We start from the raw sequence: 25,512 nt of genomic DNA on the forward strand, positions 1-25,512 counted from the left end.
ATTAGACAAACTTGACAGGTACTCCACCTGCCTTCAGAAATATTTTGCTAGAATTGACAAACGTTAAAATGTAATTAAACCATATCTTCATGACAAGGATAGTACTTCCTGACCACTTTACACAAGATACTCTTGCCAATAATTGTGTTTTAAGAACTTCCAATCTAAGCAAACAAATTGTGGTAAATACCTATTTGAGAACAAAAACAAAAATAGTGTGAAGTCATTCTCCCTCTGGGGGTATGTCTACACTACCCCCCTAGTTCGAACTAGGGGGGGTAATGTAGTCATACGGAGTTGCAAATGAAGCCCGGGATTTGAATTTCCCGGGCTTCATTTGCATGAAGCTGGCCGGCGCCATTTTTAAATGCCGGCTAGTTCGGACTGCGTGCCGTGCGGTTACATGCGGCACGAACTAGCTAGTTCGGATTAGGCTTCCTAATCCGAACTAGCTGTACACCTCATTCCACGTGTACAGCTAGTTCCACAGGTGTACAGCTAGTTCGGATTAGGAAGCCTAATCTGAACTAGCTAGTTCGTGCCGCGTGTAGCCGCGCGGCACGCAGTCCGAACTAGCCGGCATTTAAAAATGGCGCCGGCCGGCTTCATGCAAATGAAGCCCGGGAAATTCAAATCCCGGGCTTCATTTGCAACTCCGTATGACTACATTACCCCCCCCCCTAGTTCGAACTGGGGGGGTAGTGTAGACATACCCTGGCTAATGTGGCTCACTAGAATTCCAGTTCAAACTTGTATGCAGCCACAGATGCTGGCTCTACCAGATTTCCTTATGACATATGCACAAGGAAAAATACTTAGTTTTCATTTAGAAAAAATCGTATTAAGTACATGGTTGTCCTACTGCTGGTGAGAAAGAGGAAAGAATTTGAAAAAAGGACCGAAGTAAGATCTGAATTTAATAATTGATATGTAAGTGCAGAGCACTTTATGGTGGGTCAATGTAAGTGTTAAACAAATATCAGGGTAGGTGAATCACTGATAAAATATCCAGTCACACTATATATAACGATTGTAAATTTAATAATCTGATAAGGAGACTTGGGGCACATCTAAACTACATTCCTCCTTCGAAGAGGAATGTAAATGAGGCCAATCGAAAATTCAAATGAAGAGCAGATTTACAAATCTCACGCTTCATTTGCATAATCGTGTGAGTGCTCTTTTTCGAAAAAGGGTTTTTCGAAAAATAAACTGCAGTCTAGATGGGTTCTTTTAGAAAATAAACAGCCCTTTTTCAAAAGAACCCATATACCTCATTTTTTCAGGAGTACAAGTTGCGTCAAAAAGGGATGTTTTTTTTTTTTTTTTAAGAACCCTGTCTAGACTGCGGTTTCTTTTTTGAAGAAATCTCACATGATTATGCAAATGAAGCACGAGATTTTTAAATCCGTGCTTCATTTGAATTTTTGATCGGCCTCATTTACGTTCCTCTGTCGAAGGAGGAATATAGTTCAGACGTGCCCTTGGAAATGCCTTAGAAATTGCAAACACATGGAACTGCTGCAAACTGCTGCACTTCCTACTCATTATTAGGGATGTAAGATAGCAAGTAATAGAATAGTGAAGTAACTGCATTCATTCTTATACGTTACTTGACTGTTCTATAGTCCACAGGAGTGGGCTGGCAGCCAGTCCTCCAGCCCCACTCGCAGGGAGCTCCCTGCCACCCTGCGCCTCTGTATCAGAGGCAGCAGCGTGAGGTGCCAGGTGGGAGCTGGTCTGTGAGGGGACCCAGTGTAAAAACCAGCTCCCCTTATGAACTGGCTGCCGTGAGGTGGTAGCAGCCTCTGTCTGTGGTGACCCAGGCTGGCTGCCACAAAGGCTGGTCTGGCAGCAGCCCCTTTCCACAGGGGGTCCCAGCTCCCCGTGGACAGAGGCTGCTGCTATATGGGATGTGGAGCAGCCACTGCCTGTGGCGAGCCTAGACCCACCGTGGGCAGAGGCTGCTTCGGAACAGCCTCCCCCCCACTCCTCCCACACTGCTGCCTCTGATAAAGGCAGCAGTCGGTGGGGCTCAGGTGGCACTGTGGAGCCCATACTGGAGGGAATCAGCTTTCAAGCCAGTTCCCCCTAGCACCAGTTCCTGCTCCCCTCACCTTGCTGCCTCTGATACACAGAGGCAGCGGGGAGGGAGGGGAATACAAGTAGTCAGGAAGATTAACTGATACACTAGGCTTATCAGTTAATTGTATATTCGGCTACTCCTTCACAACCCTCCTCACTATCAGGAATTTTTTCCTACCGTTGCCTTTGTACTGAGGTCCAGGAACTGTTCTGCTGCAAGTTTGAAAGTAAGCTATTGATATTTGATATTTAGAATAATGCAGAGATGGGAAGCTGAAAATTGGATTGAAAGAGCTGAAAATGTTGCAAATAAAAATTATCCAAGTGGTTTGGAGAAGGAGGGTTTTTACTGTCCGTAGTGGGTACATTTTGTAAATTCCAAGGTCTGTTTGTTTAGAGAACTGAAATTCACTCTAAAAATTCCAGAATAAGAATTACAGCTCTAATTCTTTTGAGGGTTTCTTGTGCTGTGCTAAAGCCATCAAAGCCATATTGGACTGGTTAGGTTGTTTAACCTGAGATGCAGTGGTAGTTTAGATTCAAAATTTGGCTTTTAAACTGTTTTAACAGAATATATGATCCCAAGTTCACAGCCTTTTGCACGCTGATGACACCTCATCTCCCAGAACCAGCCAGCTCACCATGTGGCACGATGCCTTCCCTTACTGCCATTCCTTAGCACTTAAGTGCCACCAGAGCCGCTTTCTCCATTGCTCTGCGACATCCTGTTTGGGGTATAATTAAGGTTAAGTTTTTTTTTCCCACAGTTATTTTTAGTATAAGTCAGGGACAAGTCACAGGGAATAAATAAAAATTCACAGGAGCCTGTGACCTTTACTATAAATAGCTGTGACAAAATGGGCCTGGTGCGGAAGGAGCAGTGGAATGAGAGCCCAGGCTCCACTGAAGAGAGATGAGGCCAGCACCTGCCACCTGGCTCAGAGCTCTGGGGTCCCCCCACAGGCTCAGAGCTCTGGCCTGCCACCTTCGGGCTGGAAAGGCCATAAAGCTCTCTGAAAGTCAAGGCATCCGTGACTTCTGACACCTCCATGACATGCTCTTAGCCATAATTATAAATGGAAGCAGTTTCACCAGCACTCCTCCTGACTCTGGAATAGTATTTTGAGCAATATCTGTGATTAACTGTGGCTTGTTAACCTCATGAAACCAGGCCAGGGCTTTTAATCTGTCACCTGAGACACTGAAATTAGGGGAAGGGGGGTTCTGATTTCCTGTACGGTAAATACTGCATATAGCACAGATGTTTGCAAACTCTGGGATGTGCCTCTAGGGAGCCATGGGCGTGCACCAGGAAAGACGCCAGTTGCCTGTCTTACGAGTGGATTACTGCTGGAGGAGATTCTGAACTCTGCTTAGCCTGTGGGTAGGGCAGAAGGAGCCAGAGCTCTGCTTGGGGGTGGAGAGAAGAGCATGAACACCAGGGGAAGCAGCTTGCGGGAAGTTCAAAGTAAAGCCCTTAATTCAAATTAGCTGCTAAACCTCATTCCAAGAGGAATAACAGCTAATTCGAGTTAGGGCTTTACTTTGAATTCCCATTTCACTGCCGCGTGTAAACACGGGCAGTTATTCCGAGCTAGTCAATTACCAAAAATGGCGACCGCCCGGGAATACGCTAATGAAGCGTGGGATATTTAAATCCTGCACTTCGTTTGCAATTTCGGTCACCCTCATTAGCCTCCCTAGTTCTAACTACGGGGCTAGTGTGGACATACCCTTATTGCAGAATAGAGCAGAAGAATTACTTCTTGTGTTTCGCTCACAAAATTCCTATTAATGCATCCCAGAATCATGTTTGCTTTTTTGCAACAGTGTCACACTCTTGACTCATATTGAGCTTATGGTTCACTATGACACCTAGATGCTTTTGCAAAATATTCCTTTGTAGGAATTCATTTCCCATTTTGTGTTTGTACAATGGATTGATCTTTCCTACATGGGGTACTTTATATTTATTCTTATTGAATTTCATCCTATTTACCTCCAACCATTTCTCCAGTTTGTGCAGATCATTTTGAAATTATAACCCTATACTCAAAATCACTTGCAACCCTTCTCAGTTTTGTATCATCCACAGACTTTATAAGCATACCCTATATTTCATAATTTAAATAATTGATGAAGGTATTGACTATAACCCGTCCCAAAACTGATATATGTGGAAACCCATTCATTATGCTCTTCCGGCATGACCGTGAACCATTAATAACTGCTCTCTGAGAACAGTTATTCAATCACTTATGCATCCAAGTTATAGTAGCCCCCTCTATGTTGTATTTCTCTAGTTTATTTATGAGGACATGCAAGACTGTATCAAATGCTTGACAAATGTCTAGATATGCCACATACACTACTGCCGCTTCATCCACAAGGCTTGTTATCTTGTCAAAGAAAGTTATCAGGTTGGTTTGACAAGATTTGTTCTTGACAAATCCATGCTATTACTTATCACCTTTTTATCTTCTCCATGTTTCCAAATGGATTCCTTAATGATTTCCTCCATTATCTTTCCTGTCACAGAAGTTAAGCTGACTTCTGTTCCGTGGGTTGCCCTTATTTTCCTTTTTATAGATGGGCATACATTTGCCTTTATCCAGTCCTCTGGAATCTCTCCCATGTTCGATGACTTTTCAAAGATAATAGGTAATGGCTTCAATACCTCTTCAGTCGGCTCCAAAGATTGCAACTGCAGCAAAGTTACTGTTTCTTAACAGTAGCTTAAAACCTGTAAGTCATCACCTGTCAAAACCAAAACTTTAAATTCTACCCAGGAGCCACACATATAAAGGAAAGTGTTTTATGCTTAACCACACTCACTTAATATGCAGGCACAATGCAACTGTCTAACATCAGCTTCCACATTATCTCAGGTTATAGCCCCACAAGAGGTACCACTGCAGTAGTTCAGTCTGAAAGTGATGAAGGCTTGGATAAGTGTAAAAAGTCCTCACTCTTCCTGCCAGGCAGAGTACTTTAGGGGGAGTCTTCCTAATTTGTTTTTGTAGAAATATCAGGCTGGAAAGAACCTGATGAGGTCACCCCTGTTTTATGCACCCCATGCCCACACTGAGGCAGGTGGCAAAAGAAGTAACAGTATTTCTTTCATATTGTTGCATCAATATTTGTGGCGTTTCATTAAGTACATCCTTTATTTGTTGTTACTTACACTCTTCAAGTCTTAAAACACAAGTATATTTTTATAATTTCATAATAAAACAGCAGGAGTCTATGCCACGCCCCCACCCCAGCACCACCACTCACCGGCCGGGGCTGGCAGAGAAGGTGCAGGCCGGGCAGCTGCAGCCCACGTGGTGCCACTCCCTGTCCGCACTGCACCAGGGCATGCCAAGAAGAGGTAGAGTGGGGAGGGCAAGAGAGGGGCAGAGCAAGGGAAGGGCAGGGGCAGAGCAAGGGGGCAGGGAGAGGTAGGGCCAGTGTCCCCACTCCTTCCTCTGTCACCAGTTGCCAATGCACACACAGAATATCTGAAACATTTTACTGAAAACATTTTCCTTTTTGGCACTAACAACAAAACCAGCTCCCCAAACCCGGCGTCCCCTAAAACCTAAATCTCTCTTGCTTCAAATTAAACCAATTGCTTCTTATCCTACCATTGGTAGATGGGAAGCACAGCTGATCACTCTCTTCTTTATAACGGCCTTTTGCATATTTGAAGACTGTCATCTGGTCCCCCACCCTCAGCATTTTCTAGACTAACTATTCATTCAACCTGTCCTCAAAGATCATATTTTCTAAATTTTGGGTCAGTTTTGTTGTTCTCCTCTGGCCTACTTCCAATTTGTTCACATCTTCCTTGAGGTGGGGAACACCGATCTGGACAGTCTTCAGTTGATGCCTCAGCAGTGCTGAGTGGAGCAGAACATTTGCCTCCTGTGCCTTATATACAGCGCTCATAGAGTGACATTTGCCTTTGTCACAACTGCATCACACTGTGGTCTCATATTCAATTTGTGATCCACTAAAACCTCCAGAGCCTTTCCTGTGGTGCTGTTGCCTATCCACTTATTCCCCATTTTATATTGGGCATTTGATTTTTGCTTCAAAAGTGTAGTACTTGGCACTTGGGTATGTAAAATCGTTAACGTTTTCTGGAGGGTTTTTTAATTGGACTTTAATTGACCTGAAAGGATTCCTTAAACAGATGTTTGTGTTCTTCTGAATTCTCATAGTGCATGTTACCACCTCTATAAAACATTTATTTTAATCAGGAACAGCTTGAAACTTAAAAAAAAAAAAAACCAAACCTGTGGCTTGTACAATACTCATGTCACCAGTCAAATTAATCCTCATTATTGAGCAAAGAGATCTGTCTGGAAACTTATTGTTTTTATTTCCCTACTTTCATGGTCTCATATGGTTCAAGTTTCATAGAATAGACTCAGTTATCTAGGACAGGGGCTCCTAATCTTTTTTCTTTCTGAGGCTCTATCTAACTTTCTATAACAACTCCCTGGCCTACCAGTGCCTGCATACAAAAGCTGGGACCAGTGTTAGAGGGTAGCAAGCAGGGCTATTGCCTGGAGCCCAAATGCCACAGGGGTCACTGCAAATCTCAAATCCTCAGGCTTTGGCTTTAGCCCTGCACAACAGCACTTGGCCTTTCTGCCCTAGGCTCTAGTGAATCTGACAATGGCCCTGCTTGCTGTCTGCCCAGGGGGCCACAGAGGAACTAGGGGGGGCGTGGCCCAGACTGCAAATAGTGGTAAGAGTGTGGGATGGGGCGCCCTGTTGCAAGTTCATGCTATGCCTGAAAACTCGATGCTTGAGCCCTGCTGTAGTACTCATGACTTAGGAATTACAGTATGTGTCAGTTCAAATTTGCCGTCTTCATTTCTCTAATATTGTGTATTTGTCTGAAAATTAAGAACATGACAGCATTGTATACTGAAGTGCATGTTTAGTTACCCACATGATTAGGTACAGTGCAAAACAAATGACTGGAACTCAGGTGTTCTGCACTATTATTTTATTCAAAATATATTTCAGCCACTGCTGTCTCACTTGCTTTCTGCCTGGTTAGAGCTGAGCAAGCTATTTGTAGCAGGCCCTTTTTGGTTGCACATTTCCCACAGACAGACTTGAATTTCTTCGTCCAATTGCAGGCAATTCAGCTGTGCCTCACTTCCTGAAGTTACTAGAGCCTGTTCAGAATTGTCTACAAGGCACCAGCGTCTGGCCATGCCCCTCTCACCTTCACACCAGATTCTTTCCCCCACAAAATTATGGACAAAAGCTGTGCTCCAGCACTCCTGCCTGCCTGTCCATTGCAATCCTAGCTGTTCTGGCTGGTTTGAGGGTCAACAGTGAGAGAAATATTTCCCACACTTTCCTCTTTCTGCAGGGGCTAAAATGTCCAAGGCTTTCTTTTCCAAGTAAAACCATTCACTAAACCTTTTGTTCCTTCTTCCCTGTGATGGCAGAGCAAGCTGAGGTGTAAATGGTACTCTGCCTGTAAGTTGAGCAAGTGATAAATCTCAAAACTGCCATGATTACTCCTAGCCCATACTCCCTTCTGTGTACCCTGGATAGGAGTTTGGATAGTTTGTTTAGGGCAGGCATGTCCAAAGTCCGGCCCGCGGGCCAATTGCGGCCCGTGTTCTGGTTTAATACGGCCCCACAGGTAATTTGGCAATATCTATCTTTTATGGCCCCCAACAAATCCATATGTATTGAGATGAATACATTGTAAAATCTCAGTTAATGTCAGTTGGTCTAAATCAGTTATAAATATATTTGGACACAACATGTATACTTGGTGTTATGTTCCTGTTCATATTTTTTGAACTTAAAAGTTGACAGACAACCTTTATTACCAATAATATGTAATGTACTTTACAATGTTCCTGACATATATTTCAGCTTCCTGGATTTTTTTTTCATCTGGCCTTCAGATATGAAAGGCAGAGTGATTTAACACCTGTTTAGATTTGTCATCCATGTGACGAAATGAAAAGTATGCTGTTTGCAATAAACTTTGCATAAAATAGTTAATTTGCATTTAATTTTAATGGTTCAAAGAATGTCAGGCAAAATGGTCGGCCCTCACGCATGTTCACTTCATCAAATCTGGCCCTTTTTGAAAAAAGTTTGGACTCCCCTGGTTTAGGGCCTTCGCTTAACCATAGCAATGCACATGCATCACTAAGATTCCTTCAACAAGTTTTGTAGTGAAGGTTGGTTTTCTTAGGACATCTTATCAGACTGTTCACACTGATCTAGTCCTCTCCAAGAGTAAGTCCAGTAATTTCTCCTGAGGTCAATACACTTCTAACAGGAGAATCCCATGGTGCCATACCAGTTTCTCCAGTACACATGTGAATCACTTGGCAAGGAAGGTAGCATTTCTAGGGAGAGTAAGAACCCAAATGTTTCAACTAGGAAAGAGGTCAGTCCCAGACAGCAAATAAACTTTCCCTTTCAAAAATGTGTTGGTTGATTAACATGTTTGCTAAACAGTCTCCCCACTGAAAATAATTAAACAAAGGTTGCAATTACAGACCTATATCAGTCTGGTGTTTAGTTGTAGTAACAGAGATGTAGCCATGTTAGTCCGGTCTTGCTGAAACAAAAGACAGGACTATGCAGCACTTTAAAGACTAACAAGATGGTTTATTAGTTGTGAGCTACTCACTGTGACCATGTCTTTCACTGCTAGGAACATGATTGGTCACCTACGCCACAAGTTGCTGTGCCTTCACTGGATGACTGAAACCTTTATAACGAGATTGTGGGGAAACTGAAGATTTATTCTTTTTGTTGTGAACAGATTTTTCAATTCCTTTGAATATTCTACGTACAAAAAGTCTACTGAAAATAAATAAAAGGCTGGAAATACTTCTACCAAGTTTTATTTTTTAAACAAATATTCATTGATGCCTTTTTTTCATTATTCTCCTGGCTATGTTTATAGGGTTTCCTAATATGAATAGTATTTATCATTAGCACAAATGTCAGACTTTCCGAATGTATGTTCAGTATTGCAACCATGACGGCATCCTAGATCCTTTTTGTAAAAATACCCAATTGAAGTAAAATACCCATATATGCAATCGTGTCTGATGCATGCTATTATTATATATATTTTACAGAGTTCGTTTAGTAGAGAGAGGATCGCCTCATAGTTTGCCCCTAATGGAGTCAGGAAAAGTAAGTACTGTACTGACCATGTCTTCTGCACTCTTAAAGGTTTCTTTGATTTTCACTCTGTTAATTTTTCTGAAGTGAATTTGGTGCTCAGGAAAGCTCTGACAGCTGTACAGACAGCAGTCCTGTCATTTATCCACCGAGAAGTTACAGCACAGTAGCTCTAACAGAGCTCTTAACACTACTCCAGCAACTTTTCTCCCTCTATTATGAGGGAATTGCTTCCTACTCCTGAGATAGTAGCCCAGTCTCTGCCTATTCAGTCCTCTCAGGCCAGGTCTACACTAGACCTGGAAGGTTAGGTTAAGGTACGCAACTCCAGATTTGTAAAATTGGTAGCTGGAGTCGACTTACCTAAAGCCAAGCTTGGCTCTGTCTTCACAGAGGGAGGCCGAAAGGAGCAAACGCTCCCATCTGCTTCCCATAGTTCTTGCAACTGTGAGGAGTACTGGTGCCTAGTGGAGCTGTCCTAAGCATTCAGTTTAGTAGGTCTTAACTAAACCCACTAAATCGAATGCCAGAAGATCGATCCCTGGCATGGCAAGTGAAGACGTGGCCTCAGTTGCTTTTCAGAAAACTACTTGCAGCTTTCTAGGCAGTTATGGTTTTGATGATGACACATGTCCACTGGAAATTGGACTGAGACCACCAAGACATTCCTACATTCTTCATAGGCCACCATACTTCTGGGGGCAGGGCATCTTTGGCGTCTGTGGGAGGCAGTATGGGCTAGTGGTTAGCCAGTAGTAGAGTCAGGTACAGAACTCAGGTCTATTGAATCCCTGTCCATTGATCTAAGTAGGTGATTATGGGCAAGACATTTCACCTCCCAATGCCTTGGTTTCCTTCTCTGTAAAATGGGATGATTCTGATTGTCTGTATAAAGCACTATATAAGAACTCCTTATTTATTTGTTACTACTAAGTTGGGCTAAATTTGAACCAGTCAGTGAATGGTTCCGTTATTGCTAAGTTGAGTGTCCAGACAATCTTCCTTAAAGAACTGAAACAGAAACTCTTGGCACCATGATACAGTGAAAGCTGAGTTTATAGACTGTTTGGCTTTGGGTCAGCAGACTCCCTACCTGACTCCATGTGGTTCCTCAGAAGTGGTTACTGGTTCCTGCTGCTCATAGTCAGAGCAACAGCCTTGGGGGCACCATGTATTCCCTTGCTCTGCCCCCACCCTGTGCACTGACTCTACAGCTTCCATTGGCTGGGATCCACAGCCAGTGTGAGCTGCAAGGGTGGTGCCTGCCGGCAGGGTCAGCATGCAAAGCTGCCTCATTGCCCCTCCACCTAGGAGCAGCAGGGAATATCACCACTTTCAGGGAGCCTTCCAAGGTGAGCACTTCCCAAATCCAGCACCCTAACAACCTTCCCCATCTCCAGTCTCCTGCCCTGAGTCCCTTCCCACATGCAAACTCTCTCCCAGAGCCCACATCTCCCACACCCCAACCGTTAGCGCTGAGCCCCTTCCTGCATTCAAACTCCCTCCTCCTACTAGTTAACCAGAATTTTTAACTTATTGGCACCTCCTATTCCCTCAACATGCCAGGTAACAAAGCTTGGACTGTGTATATTCATTCATTCTCCCCCTATCAGTGTTATCTTTGCCATCTGTTCTGATAGTATCTGAGCACCTTCCATAGGAACCAATAGCAAAGTCCCTAGTAGATTTCCTGGGGTCACCAGTACTTGTCCCGTTTTTTAGTTAAAATTTTATTTGGGGGTAGAGATTTTGGTTTGGATTATTTTAAAACTTATTCGGTATTTTTAAAATTTATTTATTTTTGGTAAGAAAAGCATGTCAGTGTTATGTCATTCTTACGACTGAAAGACTTTTACAAAGAGTCAGATTGGCAACATTTCCTAAATACAGTTATTCAGGATTGGCTTATTCTCTTAAGCGGGTTTCTTCTACAACTGAATCCCTTGAGTGATAAGTGGAAAGCAAGGGATTTTCTTATCAAAACCTGTACTGGCAGCAATATGTAACAGCACTGTATTAGGTGTATCTATGACAACTAGATAATGCCATTCCTTAAATAATATGTCAGGTTTTTTAAGGAGTCAGATAAAGTGCTTCTGAGGACAAGAATCATTTGTATAGTTACATAAGCAGACATGTACATCATCTGGTTTCTTACAGAATATGACTCACTTTGTCTTTCAATAGATCCTCCCTGGTGTTCGCATCATTATAGCTAATCCTGAAACAAAGGGACCCTTAGGGGATTCTCATCTTGGTGAGGTGAGTCACAAAAATTGCCCCTTAGTCTGTTTGTAAATTAAATTATAGGAACAAAATCCATTTTAATCAAGTTAAATGAATTCTTTAAATAAATATAAAGATATTGTAAGATCAGAAATATCTGTACAACATACAGCTTTATAATGTGTGAAATTAACAGGAAAAAAGTTGCTGTTGCTATTAAAAACCTTTTTCTTGTTGAACTTGAAAAATATGAGTATCTCTTTAAGAAGAGTACAAATTTTTTTAAAAAAATAACCTTGTTTTTTCCTTCTTAATTTTCTACTTATTACTTCTGACAAAACCTTAGTTGGAGCAAAGGATATTTCTTTGATTAGTCTAACTCAGGGGTGGGCAAATTCCGGCCCACTGGCCGGATCCAGTCTGCAGGGTTAGTCCCTGGCAGGCTCTCACTGCCATTTTTACCTGTGCCTCTGCAGGTGTCGGAGGATCGCAGCTCTGGTTGGCCGGGAATCGCCATTCATTGCTAACGTGAGCAGCGGCGGCCCGGTCCGTGGCACTTCCTGCCACTTGCATTGGCTGTGAACGGTGATTCCTGGCCAAGCAGAGCTATGATTTTCAATACCTGCAGAGGTGCAGAAAACATACTGGTGGTGGCCCACCTTGGCCTAACTTCAGCTAACTGGAGTTGTTTTATGATCATGATAACGTAAAGCACTAAAATGTTCTGCTTAATATAGTTTAGCAAAGCTGTGTGCATTTTCTGTTTAGTTCATGTTTCACTGAATAATAAAATTGAACTTAGATTGTTTGATTTTCAATGAGCAAATCAGAATTTCAATAAATAAAATAATTTGTATGGTCATGATTAAAATAACAGTACAACTTTTGAGAATATGTGATACTTCCCCCAAAAACAAGTTAATGAAATCCCAGAGTTGTATGCTAAGGCTGGAGAAGAATATTTTATCTAAAAATCCTGTCAGTGTCTTTTTCATTATTCAAAAAAAGGTAATTTGTCTCGCTTAGTTCTGCTTTGCCTGACTCTCAAGAGTTGTGAGGCTATCTTTAAGATTTTGAAGATGAAAAGTGCTTTGTAACTACTAACAGTATTATTGTTTGATAGCTAGGGGTCACACTCACCAAAGTAGTCTTATGGAGTGAGTTTGTGGCTGCTTTTATACCAGCTGAAAAGGCTGGGACCATGTAAACACTCTCTGAAAATCTTGGATCAAGCTGGGGAAGAATTTCCAACTGCACAGAGACTGTGAGAAAGACCTATCTGTAAATGTGTCATCAAAGGACTCCTCCAAGTGCTAATGTAGTAGGCACGAGTGGAAGGGGCATGTCAGTGCAGCGTCACAATAGAACACAACACTGTAGAAATCCTAGATAGCATTGCAGCTCGTGGCACAGTCCTATAACTGATAGAAATTAGAGAATTCTTGGGGCTTGTCTAAGTTATGCCAGAAGCCTCTTGAGCCCTCTGAGCAACCTCAGGCCATGAGGCTACAAAGGGTAGGCACTTCCCTGCGGTCGGAATCCTGGCTGCACCTTTAAGAGACATGGAACCTCACTCATTGACTTCAGCAAAGCTTCATGTGTAAGGCAAGCAGGATTCAGCCCTCAAATAAGTATAGAAATAAGGTGAGTATTTAATCAGAACACATCATGTTAAAGGGTACTCTAGACATATCTAGTTCTGATTGAAAATAGATGCAAGAATTTTCAAAAATACTTCACCCTGGATAGATGCTTTAATTAATGCCAGTGTAATTGCTTTTTACTTAGATATGGGTTCACAGTGCTCATAATGCAAGTGGATATTTCACCATATATGGAGATGAATCTCTGCAATCAGATCACTTTAATTCAAGACTCAGCTTTGGAGACACACAGACTATTTGGGCTCGGACTGGCTATTTGGGGTTCTTGAGGAGAACAGAACTTACAGATGCAAATGGAGGTAAGAACATGAGTTCTATCTATCTACAAATGTATGTTTATACATAGCTTTGAATGTGCTGTAAAGTTGTCCACTCATTCGTAGCCTGCTGTGTTGTAGGAATAAATGTTCACCATCAAATGCTCTATAATCCTCCGAAGAAGCATTTTCGAAATAGATGTCAATAAGAAAATAAAACAGTGGAACACAATGCCTGCCAAAAATGACTGCCTGGTTATATTTCTTTTCTTACATGTGGTTCTTTTGTATGTTTTCTTTACATGCTGTAAGCTCCATGAGAAAGAGACCTTCTGATGCTGCCAAATGTCTCTAAGCTTTTTGTCTGGAAAAACATGGAATGTTACATACATTGCCCCACTGCTGCAGTTGGATCTGCATGAACAGATCCTTTCTTATGGAACACTGCTGCGCAATTGAGACTTAGGCTTCTCACGGGGACACCCTCATCTAATAACCCTACAATTTCTGTGAAGCTGTTAACAAAAGTTGTCCTATTTTTGAACTCACCCAGTCTTTAGGACAGTAGAAGCAAATAATAGCAATTTACTGTAAGCTGTAGTGTGTAAATGAAGATATAGGGAATATTTTGGTTTATATCAGAGTAGCACAGGGCCATATTAATCGCTAGTGAGACATCCTATTTTTATATAAGCAAAGAAATGCTGTGAGGCAAAAGACAGTCTGTATGGCTGAAATTCCCTGATTGAGAAATTATTCTGACTGGCAAAATACAGAGACTGGCTATGAGGGTTGTGGAGATTGCTATAGTTTCCAATGTCTCAGCATTTGCTGTGCCCCTGGTAAGAACCAACTATCAAAGTGTAACTGCTGAAATGTTCAGTGATTACACATTTACTTAAACACATTTTAACATCCCTAATTCAAAGCTGCATGATATATTCAGATCCCAGAAGTGTCAGTTTTACTCATTATGCTTTAGAGGCAAATAAACAAACTGAAATAAAACTCACCGTGTGAAGCCTTAACAAGTAAGATTCCTTTGCTCTCCATGCACCCTTCTTAAGAACAAAGGTGTGATCTGGTGTCAGCTAAACATTTCTCTTTCTTCCATATTGTGCTCAGCAACCTGATAAATATAGTACTGCATAGGTACAAAATTAGTATCCGCATCTGCATCTTCAATAATTTGCGGATATCGGCATCCACATCTGTGGAAAGCAGATATAAAACAGATATCCACAAATTTCCATAGTTCTGGGTCCATAATTTGTATCTGCATCCATATCCACAAAATTGAGCCATAGATATACTCATCCCTTGATGTTGATATCTGCGGATTTGAAGGGCTTTACTGATTAGCTGTTGCCTTTCAACCCGCATTCCATTTCAATAATCATGAATGTAGGTAACTTGTAAAGGGCTTTCAAACTTTTAAAATTCAAGCATACTTTATAAATGGAATGTTACTATTTTACTTATTTACTACTGTGGACGTTTTATAATTTATTTAACATAGTAGAGATTTAAGTCATTGCTTTTCTCTCTCTGTAATTAGAGCGACATGATGCACTTTATGTTGTGGGTGCACTAGATGAAGCCATGGAGTTACGAGGGATGAGATATCATCCAATTGATATTGAAACATCAGTAATTAGAGCACACAAGAGCATTACAGAATGGTGAGTGTTTTGAAACACTGTGAGTCTTGCATCAAACTATAGTCTGTACAATAATTTTCTGTGATTCAGGAAATATGCAGTGTTCCAAGAGTTTATAACATGACCGTAAATATTCACTCTCTAAGCTAACACATGATATAAACAGCTTTTATCAGGAGGGACCATTTTCTTTACAATTAAAAAAAAAGTGACATGCTGTTTCATGATAATGGTGAATTGTTTGGGTTTTATTTTGAATTATTTTTAGTAGTGGGGTTTGGAAGTTTAGCTGTGTTTTCCTTAAGTGTGTTTTCCTTCTTCAGTCTTTTTTGGAATTCCTTTAGAAAGCAGAAAACAAGTTTCGTTCATTATGGAGCTGAGACCAATTATTGATTAAATATCAAGATGTTGAATTAGTGATTAACTGCTTTTCCTAGGCATTTGTATAACACAATTCTTGGCATTTATATCAGTGGTCACCAACCAGTAGATTGGATCTACTGGTAGATCATGGAGCCTCTGACAGGTGATCCTGACTGGTTTGGCCAAGAGGCTATCAAGTACCAGCATTTCAGATGCCCCTCGCCCTACTGCTGCACACCTCCTGTCCTTTGCCTTGGAGCTGCCTCCACTCACCTTTGGGAGCCTCCTACTTGCAGGGCAGGGGAGGGAGAAGAGGGGCGCTGATGTCAAGGTGCCCCCTCTACCACCCTGTATCCTGTCTCGAGAGAGCAGAGAAGGGGGCACAATAGGACTTGGGATGGAGTTTGCTGGCTGCTTTGAGGAGTGGTGCAGGGCCAGGGCAGGGGAGAGCCTGCCTTAGCCCCCTGCACCACCACCCAGGAGTCACCTGAGGTCAGCAGGGCCCAGTCGGAGCCAGCTCTGAACCCCTTCCCCAGTCATGAGCCCCCCCATCTGCACCCCAGGTCCCTGCCCCAACCCCACGCACCCCTGCATCCAAACGCCCTCCCAGAACCTGCACCTAGAACCCCCTCCAGCACCACAACTTCCTGCCCCAAGCTCAGCTCAGTGCCCCTCCCACATGCCAAATCCCTTAATGCAAGACCAGAGCCTGCACCCCAACCCTCTGCCCTAGCCTGATGAAAGTGAGGGAGGACAGAGTGAGCAAGGGTGGGGCCTCGGAGAAGGGGCACAGAGAAGATGGGACAAGGGTATTTGGACTTGAGGTAGATCTTGGATTGCACTTAAATTCAAAAAGTGATCTCGTGCTTAAAAAGGTTGGAGACCCCTGCTTTAAATACTATGTAAGTGTAAGAGCCAAAACTGTACTTGCAAAAAGTATTGTGTGAAGTCACTAGGTAAAATTTTCAACAGTGCCTTTGTCCCCACTGACTTTCAGTGAGGATTTAGGTCCTTTTTGAAACCTTCACCCATTATAAGTATATATTTTACTTTCTGCCTAGCCGAGTGGTCTCCATCCTTTTTAAGCACAAGATCACTTTTAGAATGCAAGTCAGTCCAAGATCTACCTCAAACCCAAATACCTCTGCTCCACCTCTTCTCCAAGGCCCAGCCACTGGTCCACCCCTTCGCCGAGGCCCCACCCTCCTCACTCTGTACAGATGGGGGACAGAGTAACATCAGCATCCCCCTGCCTCTGTCTCCCCCACCCTGCACAACAAGCAGGAAGCTCCCAGGGGCAGTTCTGAGGCTCTGGGCAGGAGCAGCAGGACAGTGTGGGGAAGGGCAGCTGAAGGGCTGGTACTTGATAGCCTCCCAGACGGACCAGTCAGGATCACCTGTCAGAGGCTCCAAGATCTACCAGTAGATCCTGATCTACTGGTTGATGACCACAGACCTAACCTCTTCTAGACCCAGGGCATTATCTTTGTACCTGGGGTCAATGCAGAATTCTTGCTCATTCTGTTTTTCAGTATTTTCAGTAATTATGGGAAGAAGCATGCATGCACAGTGGAACTATAGATAGATAATTCCCATATCCATCTGTACTTAACATGTATTGTTAAAGAATGCAGAAGAATGTTACCATAACACATTTCTGTCTTGATGTCAGACTTAGCTATGCATCGGTATAAGCAAAACTTGCATTTTGAAACCATCTTTAATAATATAAGAAATCTTAAGAAATTATGTATGTGTTTGTAATTTAATTAAGAATACACAATGCTACCTCATTTAAACTAACCCTGGAAAGAGGAACAGAGCATATATCTTCGTTGCATATGAAAACAAGTGGTATTCCCTGTGTGTACAATAACAGAATATATAAGCCCACAGAAAGGATTTTGGGTACATTACGATACCCAGTTCCTTCTGAAACATTACAGCCACTTATTGGTATTTCAGATGACGTTAATATAATGGAATATTGCTGGCTTGGCATGAGGGACTTATTTCCAACTCATTGGCTTTCATTGTGTCTACAGAGCATGATTCCTGCTTTTTGTGGAAATGTAACCTTCATGTATTCCTAATTTTTTTTTCAGCTCAAGAATTCTAGAAAGCAAATATGTATTCAAAACATCGATGCATGTCTGCAACTTTAACATGACCTTAGCGGGGCCTCTGTGTGGAATGCATAAATATAATATGATCCATGACTGTACAGAGAGGTGTCTGTCACCAACAAGTTCTAGCCATTGCATGTGAAATGAGGTTCCGGCATCCCAAGCTCCATTGTTAGTTTACTCAGTGTCTAGAAAAATAATGCCTGGGGAACTTTGAAATTACATTCCAAAGGTTCCGAACTATCATCAGTGTTTAGGGCATAACGGCCAATATTTATGTATTTATTTTATTTATTTATTTATTTACTTACTTATTTTATTAGCCCCAATAAACCACATGCAAATATCCCCCTTTCCTGCTTTCCATGTGTCCAGCAGGATTGTGTATCAACAGAGTTGTATTTTCATGAAGTTTACATTTTGTGTTAAATAGTCAGAATCCCTCTATTAAATAATTCAGTTAAAATAGCTTTCAAACAAAATCCTACTTGTAAAAAGGCCAGTGTTTCTGATCTGCATGGGCAAAATAAGGTTGCTCCTGAGTCTTCCTCTCTTTATGCAAACATATGTAAGCAAACTTATATATATAAACAAACTGCACTTTTGTACTGCATACTCAATCCTTGGTTGTTCCTGAACATCAAATCATTACTTAATGAATGCATTAAAATAATACCTAGAATTCGACCCTTATAAATGAAAATGTCACTAATTCATATTGTAATTGTGGCTAGCCTTAGCCTGCTCTACTGTAATCTACAGGTGAGCATAGACGTGCTGCAACACCTTGATGTAGCAAGTGGCCAAGGAAGTAACTTCCTTTTGAATTTCTTGTTGCAAATGTTAATTTAGGTCATCTCAACATTAAGGCATGTGTATAAAGCAATCCATCAGTGTTCCAGGGCCTCATGGGAGAAGGTCTCCTTCCAGACTGACCACTGCTCTTGTTAATATCCCACATCATTCAAAACTCATTAGACATTCTGCTAAAATACAGTTATAGATGAAAGCAGGTTTTTAGCTACATGAAGGCAGGAGGCAGCCACTCTGTCTACTTCTACTGAATTTCTAAGCCAATAGACACAAAAGAACTTTAATCCAACAAAATTTTGTGTGGTATACAAACTAATATTTTTTTAAGTACGTCTCTCCTGAAAGATACTTTTATAAGCTTTAGAAGAAAGCACACATTCTAAATTTTAGACATGGATGGATAACTGTGAGTGCTATGCATTTTCCAGAATCATAGACTATTAAAACTGGAAGGAACCTCAAGAGGACATCAAGTCCACTCCCCTGCACTCAGAGCAGGACCAAGTATCATCTAGACAAGTGTTTCTCAACCAGTGGTATGAATACCCTTATGGGTACTCGAGAGAAGTCTGGAGGATTTGTCAACACAACTGAAATTTGGAGAAAACTGAATTTTTGTTTTAAGTTTTACAGCGCTTTATTATTTTTGTACTTTTTACACCCCAAAATTTCATCTCCTGCCTAGCTGCAATTGAGTTATTTTAAACAAATGTGCTGCAATGGTGGAAAAAACATTTGACTGAAAACTAGGTATTGGGGGTACTTTTTTTTTTTTTTGAAAAAGGGGTACTTTATTTAAAAAAAAAAGTTGAGAAACACTGATCTAGACCATCTCTGATAGGTGTTTATCTAACCTGCTCTTAAAAATATCCACTGATTAGAGATTCCACAACTTCTCTGGGCAATATTCTCCAGGGCTTAACTACCCTGACAGTTAGGAAGTTTTTCCCAATGTCCATCCTAAACCTCCCTTGCTCCGATTTAAGCCCATTGCTTCATGTACTATCATCAACAGTTACATGCTTTTAGGTACTTGAAAGCTGTTATGTCATGTCCCTCTTAGTTCACTTTTTCAGACTAAACAAACCCAATTTTTTCAATCTTCCCTCATGGTCATGTTTTCTAGACCTTTAATCATTTTTGCTGCTCTTCTCTGGTCCTTCTCTAATTTCTCCACATCTTTCCTAAAATATGGTGACCAGAACTGGACACAATACTCCATTTGAGGCCTAATTAGTGCAGAGCAAAGCAGAAGAATTACTTCTTGTCTTGCTTACAATACTCCTGTTAACACAGCCCAGAATATTTGCATGATATCTGACTCCTTATCCACAAGACTTGCTAACTTATCAAAGAAAGCTATCAGCCTCGTTTAGCATGATTTGTTTGTGAGAAATCCATGCTATTATTTATCACCTTCTTATCTTCTAGATGTTTGCTCCATTATGTTCCCTGGCACACAAGTTAAACTGACTGGTCTGTAATTCCCTGGGTTGTCCTTATTTCCATTTTTATAAATGTAATGGAACAAGGACACTCTGAATTGGAGTTTTGATATCGGGATGTAATATAGTTGCACACCCCTAGGGCTGACTGAGGTTCTGGAGAATCTTTTGTACTTGGCTGGTAGTAGATAATGCAATTTAGGAAACTAGGACATAAGCTCATAAGTAAGGGAATAAAAGGTCAGCACTACATGTGGAATAAGTGTCATCTGTGGGGTTAAAGTACTTAACCTTACTGCACTACAGTTGAACTGACAGCACTGTCTCTACCTGTGAACAAATTCTCCCACAGTCTGTGATGTCTATCTGGAAAGCAGCCAGAAAGCGCAGTATATTTAAAGTGGAAAACATAGATCTGTCAAACCGGGAAGGAATCTGATAAACCAATCTTCTAATAATTATGTTTTTCATGTATTCCAGTGCGGTGTTTACCTGGACAAATCTGTTGGTCGTCGTAGTAGAGCTGGATGGATCAGAGCAAGAAGCCTTGGACCTGGTTCCTTTAGTCACCAATGTGGTCCTGGAGGAACACTATCTGATTGTAGGGGTCGTGGTGGTGGTGGACATTGGTGTAATTCCTATCAACTCCCGTGGAGAGAAACAACGTATGCACCTACGAGATGGATTTTTGGCAGACCAGCTAGATCCCATATATGTGGCCTACAACATGTAGTCTTGTATCTTAAGGCTTCCATGGACTTTTACTATAGATGTATAAAATTTTTTGGTGTCCACTAAAAATGTGCAGATAAGAGGGTGAGACTCATCAGAATGGAACTGTATCTATTATGACTTTTCACGATTTGCAGGAAATAAAATGTGAAATGTGTTTTCTTTTACCACTAAATTTTAGCACAGAAGGACTTAAGGGTACTGCCCTTCAGTTTGTTGGAAAAGCCCATTTTAGGTTCTTTTTCTTATTGGATGAAACTGCTTTCTGAGTAATTGTGGCTTTGTATTTTATGTTGAGTAAAGCTGAAGTAGCTAATTTTTCTATTCTGCCCTCCAAGTGGATTCTTTTTAACAATTTACATACTATGACAAATAATTATGTTCAGTTGTTTTGATGCATCATAAAAAAAACTTACAAATACAGATCCATTAATAATTTAAGCCATTTTAGATCCCACCATTTTAGGAAACTATGTAGAGGTACGAGGAAAATGCCCAAAATAGCACCTTCCAATTAGAGTTCTAGCAACTTTCTGTAAGAGACGCTGAAAGCACAAAGGCCAAAAAGCCTTTGATACTAGTGTTAGAATGGAACAAATTTATAAATAAGGTGTATTTCGGCAATGAACTTGCAAATATCTTTGTACTAAACTAAAAAGATAAAATAAGTTAACTACTTCTTCTGTAATTATGTACAAAATGTTTAATTTATTTTGATCTCTTTAGAAGTATAAAAGAAAAAAACATTCAAGAATATTAATCTCTTGTAATGTTTGCTAATATAAAAACAAAGTGTTGTATTATCTTGAGTGGATAGTATCACATCAAATATATATATATGAAATATAAATTCACTAATGACAAAAAAGATTTTAAAGTTTAAAATGCAGTACTTGTCACTTGCATGGTATCTCCCACTGTAGATAACCAAATGTTACTCACACTTTTTTTTGAAAGAGAGAAAGCAATCCTGGATTGCTAAGTATCCCTGTCTAAAAAAAATCCTCTAGATACCAGCAAGTGGAATTATTGCTGCCTTTAAGGCAGTGAATAAATTTAAGACTAAAAATGCACTGTACGATTTTTTTTGTTTGCCATGGAGTCAACAATAAATATATGTGCTGGCATGTGCATACACTTGTTAGACTTTAGGAAAGGCAGGTTGAAGAATAGCACTGTTTTGTATCTGCATAACTTTGTTGCACAATTTTTTCATCATTTTAGTTGGTGTTTTTGTTGTGATAAGGAAAGGTTTTGGTGGTTATTTGCATAGAGTTAACAATTTGCCTCTCAGCTGGTCCACTTAGCTTGGTGGCTAAAACATCCAGTTTACACTTACAGAAAACTATTGGTCTTTAACTTACTCTTCAACTGAGAATAACACACAGTCATCATGATTGATTTAGCACAAATTGTGCTTCTGCTAACAAGTCCCTAGACCAAGTGAACTAACAGAGGAACTGAACTGCCCGTTTTAAGGAACTGAGTCCCCAGGTCTCAGAAATGAGGCCACCAGTAGGGAAGAGCGGGAAAACACTGATCACAGCTGCCTTTATTTTACTGCCTTTGGGTAAACAAAATCTTCAATTTCCAGGTCCGATGTTTTTATTTCCTTTAACTTTCATAGTCCCTTCATTCCTTTGTAACTGAGTTGACCATGTGTGATCGAGAGTGGGGTTTACCAGCAGCAGTCCAAGAATGCTTTTTTTAATGTCCAAAATATGTTCATGTGCTGACTCTCGTTACCAGATATGCATGATTAAGATTGTTGCAGGGCAAACATAATCATTTTTATAACACGAATATGGGATGTATTTTGTCTGCCTTTGTGAAATATCAATGGCAGTGGACCCCTGCTAATGATAGTTTTGTTTGGCTTCTAAGACACAGTGCTGGTTGTTTAAAATCTCTTTAAAAGATAGGGACATTTTAGTCTGCATGTGCAGTACACAGAGCATCTTACTATGTAAGACTTGTTTTATTTCAGACCACCCTTTCAGATTTCACTGTCCTGTGAATAGTTCTTCTCATGCTCTGAAGACCAGTCCATATATTGTCACTGATTTTTCTGCTCCCAGAAAGAATAAAATCTGTTCTTCATGGCAAATTATTGTAAGGCTTCAGATGTTGATTGATTACAATCATAATTACAGTGTGTGAACTAACTCGTGAAGTCCTGCTATTGCTGATCTCAGTACTGCATAACAAATTTAGCTGTCATTTACAACATCACTTTAACCTTCACCATCAGCTTTACATTAATAGGAAAAACAACTGCAAATACAATTGTGAAACACAGTTAATAACAGATCTCTTCTGCGCCCTGTCATCCGTGGTTAAATTTTGAGTTAAGAGAAAAGGTAAACTGAGTTTCTAGTTTGGTTATGCAAGCAAAAGAAAGGAAACACTTAAGTACCATCAGACTGAGCAATAAAGAAGGATCGTTCCAGTTCCGTATTAGAAATTGTACTGTAGATAAATCATTCATGAGAATGTATAAAATGTTTGTCTTGTGACCTTGTGCTTTTGAAGTCAGACAAAACCATGTAATCAATTTGATGCACATGCACAAAAAAGAGGGTACACAATGAACATTTAAACACAAAACTAATCAAACAGGAGCAGATTCCTCATGGTGCTTGTTTATTATATATATTTAATCCTGCTTGACACTTTACCCAAGGGAAGACTGTCCCTTTTATCAGTTGAATGTTAGCAGCGTTATTTCATAGAGTGTGGTGACTGGTTAGAGAAATTCATGTAACTCAGCCAATCACAGTTTAACAAAAATTTTTATGTGCAAAGGACAGCAACCTTCTTGTATGTTAAACCACCAGTACGCTTTGTACATCTGTGATAACGCCTGTTTTATATTCAAATGAACAAATAAAAGCTTTTATTTTTGTTGCTCTGAAAATATCAGTTTCTTAATTAGTCATCTAAATATGAGTTTTCTGGAGCCACATGGGTTCTATGGAAGAATATAGCTATATTGTAATTTTATTTTGTTTACTTCTCTTGTTGCATAATTTATTAGTAAGATCATTATACTTTTAACAATGTTTAAATACTGGTGTTAGCATTTATTGCAAAAAGACTTTCATATGGCGACAAATGTTTTATGTGAAATGTTTTTTAATTCTTTTTAATATATTTAAATATACTGTTCACATTTTTGCTGAAAGTGTAAAGATTATTGTAAGCTTGGTAACATTTTGTGAGAAGCAATAACAAGCATTAGTACTGTAAAACTCCTCAAGTTTGTCACATCACTTTTATTGCAAGGAATTGCTACCAGCATATTTCAAATACATTATTCCTCTAGGTATGTTAAAACATTTTTTTGCTCTCTCAGATAGTGTGAAAATATATTACACATATAGTACATGGGTAACTGGTATACATCAAATATATAAGTACTAGACCTAAATAGCTCACAAAAAAATTTGGATTCTCTCACTATAGCGTTGAAAACAACGTCACTATTATTTCAGTTGGTCTGCTCCAAAAATTCAGTGGTTTGGAAGCATCTCTACTCATGGCTAATAGTTTCTGGCTTTTGGAAACCAGTTACAAGTTCCTGTATTCAGACTAGAACCTTCTAAGTTACTCGTCTATTCCTTATCTTCAAGAATTTGGATGGATGAAACATTTCAGTCAGCATTTCTTTAGAGCCTAAGTGAAAAGTTGTGAGAGTTGAATCCAGCTATTAATGGTTAGGTGTTTATGAATGGGTAACCTGGAAGCATTTTAATAGGCAGGTGTGGCCATTCATAGGAGTGAGTTCCTTCAGTTTAATGCTGAGGCGAAGTTGGGGGACTTGCACTGGGTTGGGAAATTGTGGTATAGAAATTTGCACTGTCACTAGCCATACTGTATCTGTTATATTAAGTGCTTCATTTTCCAAAGTGTGTCCATCCACTACATTCTCAGGATTAGCACATCAGCACCACTTCTCAGAAGGACAGCCTCATGCATTGCAGAGTCTTATTTATGCCAGGATCTCGTGGACAGCAGTTTTCCAGTCTTGGCCAGAATACTCTTGTCAGTTCATTTCCATGCATTTTTTGTGGCACTCGCCCTTGTATTTTAATGTTTCAATACTATCAACCCCCTTCACTACAGTACAATGCAGTGAATGGCATTACCTTAAAAAGGTCACAAGAACAGCAGCTACATCTCCTCTGTATTCTAAGTTGTCAAGATTTATTGAAAGCTGCCGTTCTATTGTGTAATGCAGTGTTTCTTAAACTGTGTTCCACGGAACACCGGTGTTGCGCAAGGCAGTTGGAGGTGTGTTGCAGAGAACAATAGAGTTCAAAATAGCCGCCCTTTAATGATCAATAACTCCCCCCCCCCCTTCTTTTTTTCCTCAATAACTTTCCCCTAACTTTTTTTTTTTTCCTCAACAAATCTGTGGTGTTCCTCATTAAAAATTGTTTGGTGTTCCTCGGTCTTAAAAAGTTTAAGAAACACTGGTGTAATAGGTTTTTATACAGTCAAAGAAAAAGTCCTTGTCCCGGGTACTTTACAGTACAAATAAAAAACAAAACTCTTACGAAGCATAATACACTCTTATCAGATAATAATCTAAATCCAAAGGCAGAAAGTTACTTTCTTTGATTTTGTGCTTTAGTGAATTTGCAGGGAAAGGCTTTATGGAAAGTAGTGTGGTGGGAGGAATTCTAAGTGTAAGTGGCAGCATGGGAAAAGGTTCAAAGATGTCCGGGAGGAAGAAAAGTGAAGAGGGTTGTACAGACAAAGAGCAAAATGCTCCTGTATGGTTTTGATTGTCAGAAATTGGTGCCTCTCTGAAGTTGAGAGGAAGCCAAAAGAAGGGCTTGAAGAAAGGAATGACAATGCTGAAGAGACAAGAGGAAGATGATATTTAGCAGAAATATTTTGTATATGTAGGTTTGCCAGAATGTAATTATTTTTATAATATTGACAGAAAATAATGGTGTTTA

At 40.4% G+C, this 25,512-nt stretch overlaps 1 protein-coding gene across 6 annotated transcripts in view; it reads left to right on the top strand.

The window, feature by feature from the left end:
- DIP2C (disco interacting protein 2 homolog C) overlaps positions 1-23,799 on the top strand; it is a 516,114-nt gene extending 492,315 nt beyond the window's left edge. For all 6 annotated transcript variants that reach the window (XM_006111894.3, XM_006111897.3, XM_006111900.3 and 3 more), the window contains 5 exons: positions 9,213-9,270; positions 11,446-11,520; positions 13,273-13,447; positions 14,964-15,087; positions 20,294-23,799. In XM_006111894.3, the coding sequence (XP_006111956.1) occupies positions 9,213-9,270; positions 11,446-11,520; positions 13,273-13,447; positions 14,964-15,087; positions 20,294-20,546 (685 nt within the window). In that variant the 3' untranslated portion in view covers positions 20,547-23,799. The remainder of the gene's footprint in view (positions 1-9,212; positions 9,271-11,445; positions 11,521-13,272; positions 13,448-14,963; positions 15,088-20,293) is intronic.
- The last annotated feature ends 1,713 nt before the right edge of the window (positions 23,800-25,512 follow it).

The sequence above is a fragment of the Pelodiscus sinensis genome, chromosome 2 (assembly GCF_049634645.1).
Source record: "Pelodiscus sinensis isolate JC-2024 chromosome 2, ASM4963464v1, whole genome shotgun sequence".
In the NCBI taxonomy this organism is placed as follows: domain Eukaryota; kingdom Metazoa; phylum Chordata; order Testudines; family Trionychidae; genus Pelodiscus; species Pelodiscus sinensis.